The sequence below is a fragment of the Protobothrops mucrosquamatus genome, unplaced genomic scaffold (assembly GCF_001527695.2).
Source record: "Protobothrops mucrosquamatus isolate PMUCROS unplaced genomic scaffold, P.Mucros_1.0 scaffold3302, whole genome shotgun sequence".
Lineage (NCBI taxonomy): Eukaryota > Metazoa > Chordata > Lepidosauria > Squamata > Viperidae > Protobothrops > Protobothrops mucrosquamatus.
The window spans coordinates 23,093-25,670 of NW_015389292.1; the positions used below are offsets into that span (position 1 = coordinate 23,093).

Below are 2,578 nucleotides of genomic sequence, written 5' to 3' on the forward strand. Positions count from 1 at the left end.
GTGTGTGTGTGTGTGTGTGTGTGTGTGTGTGTGTATGTAAGAATGATATGCAACTTTGGGGGGAATTGATATTATTGATATCTCTTTTGTTATCTTTTTATTTTTTTTAACTTTTAATACCGTAACCCTATCTTTTAAATTTTGTTTTTAACTTTATTCTGATTTATGCTCTTATACTATGGTATCGTTTTTATTATTATTATAAGCTGCCTAGAATCACTTAGATGAGATGGTTAGTGTAGAAATGTGATGAATATATAAATAAATAATATGTATCTGAATATCTCTGAGCATGTCCTTTCAGCTCACATATGGATCGTTTCCTATGCAAAGAAGTAATATGGTAGAGACATCTTCCTTTTACTACACAGTCTCCAATGAAGATCATCAGTATACAGGCATTATCTATTTACTTAAACATTTTGGGTGGATCTGGGTTGGACTTTTGGCTGGAGATGATGAAAGTGGAGAGCGTTTCTTGAAAAAACTGGAGTCATTATTTCTCCAGAATAAGATATGTCTAGCCTTTGTTCAAAGAATGCCAGTTGATAGCCGGTTCCCCGAAATTGACGAACTGAAAACTATTTCTGCCAATACTAATGAGTTCTACTCAGATCCAAAAGTTAACACCCTTGTTGTCTATGGTGAAACTCTAACTGTAATGTGGCTAAGCACTGCGTTATTTTTCGCGGGTGTTAACTATACTGAAAAGGTGTGGATTATGACAGGCCAGATTGACTTTGCTTCAACAGTCTTTTCAAAGCACTGGAAATACGAAATATTCCAAGGTGCCTTTCTTTTTGCGATCCACTCCAATGAACATGAAGAGTTTCAGATCTACCTTCAGAATATAAAACCAACCAAGGCACAACCTGATGACTTTTTCAAGGAGTTCTGGGAACAAGCCTTTGGTTGCTCTGTTCCTGATCCTACGAATCTAATAGAGGCTCACAAATTTTGTAGTGGGACAGAATCCTTGAGGGATCTTCCAGGGATTCTGTTTGAGATGGTCATGACTGGACATAGCTACAGCATCTACACTGCAGTCTTTGCTGTGTCCCATGCATTAAATGGCCTGGATTTATCTAGATCAAAACATAAAGCAATCAGGATTACAAGACATCTTGAAGAGATAAACCCTTGGCAGGTAATGTCTCCAGAATGAAAGAAAAGAAAAGAAAATTAAAAGAAACTCTACATAGAATTGAAAAAAAACAATTTATATGATACTAAAATACATAAAACTTCCTTTTTCACTAATAACTCGCAGGGATATATGTTATTTGTGGATTATTTAAAATATTTTCCATTGGGGGAGAGGAGTCCTCTTACATTTTCAAGTTCTAGGGATCGCAGTGACTTATGAGTTAGGATGCTGGGCTGACAATCAGCAAACTTGTGTTCAAGACCCAGTTGCTGCCCCAGGATGGGGTGAGTTCCTGTCACACTCTCCAGTTCCTGCCAAGTTAGCATTTTAAAGTGGACAACTGTCCGTAGATAAACTCCAGCTGGCAACTTAATGGGGACATGAAAGGAACCCACCAAATGGGCATCCCCTGGTCAATGGTGATGTCATCATTCAATCTTTTCAACCTGGAAGATCTAAAGCACTTCTGATACGACTGTAGCAGTTCCAATTCTGAAGATGAGTAAAATCTTTTCATTCATTTTCACAACTATCCTTTTTAAAGAAGAATTTTCAAAAGCCTTCATATTTGGTAATGAATCAGGTTAAAAGAAGTTATTTTAAAAAATGGAAAAGCAGAATGTATAGACTCAGGCATTCAGACAGAGATTTCTACATACATACCGGTAGTTCTTAAAAGTTTGATTCAGTTCCATATGTTATTAGAGTTGATTTTCTTATCCTATTATTGCCCTGGTTCAGTAAATTTTTTTTAATGATATTTTGTAGAAGGCCAGCAAGATGAAAAAAGTATCAAAAGGCTTTTAGAAAAACATTTTGGTAGTAAAAAAAAAAAATTGTGTTAAATCCAGAGGGGTGGGAAAGTATTACAAAGACACACACCCCAACTGGCTCAGGTACAAAAGGGAGGAAAAGAAAGACACAGGCATTCTTCTAAAATGTTGCTTTCGTAGCCTTGATAAAGTTGTTATTGTATCCCAATAAAGTATAATTGTAATTATTTCCATATCTGGCCTACCATGAAGAGTTAAAATATTTATATAAAAAGAAAAAAGAAAAGCTACAGCTCTAAAAGAGCAAGAATAAGAATGACAAATGGCGGGGGTAATATTTGTATGTATTCACTCTTAGTTTGAGTTATGAAAAGATCCGTTCTCTTATCCGTTTCTTGCTTTGTTCTTCTTAGCTTCACCGCTTCCTTCAGACCCTTTCATTTAACAACACAGATGGAGAAATGGTCTCCTTTAATGAGAATAAGGAGATGGGATATGGATTTGATATAGTAAACATGCTTATTTTCTCTAATAACTCTTTTCATAAAGTGAAGGTTGGAAGGATGGGGACCAAGGATTCTCAAGGGAAAAAAATCATCATTGAGACTGACAAGATTAAATGGCATGGAAGCGTTAGCAAAGTGAGTATTCATAAATC

General features: G+C 35.8%; 1 protein-coding gene across 1 annotated transcript in view; it reads left to right on the forward strand.

The window, feature by feature from the left end:
* Window positions 1–309: 309 nt before the first annotated feature.
* LOC107297420 (vomeronasal type-2 receptor 26-like) overlaps window positions 310–2,578 on the forward strand; it is a 6,475-nt gene continuing 4,206 nt past the window's right edge. The window contains exons 1-2 of the mRNA XM_029286310.1: window positions 310–1,147; window positions 2,334–2,561. Coding sequence (XP_029142143.1) covers window positions 326–1,147; window positions 2,334–2,561 — 1,050 coding nt within the window. The 5' untranslated portion in view covers window positions 310–325. The remainder of the gene's footprint in view (window positions 1,148–2,333; window positions 2,562–2,578) is intronic.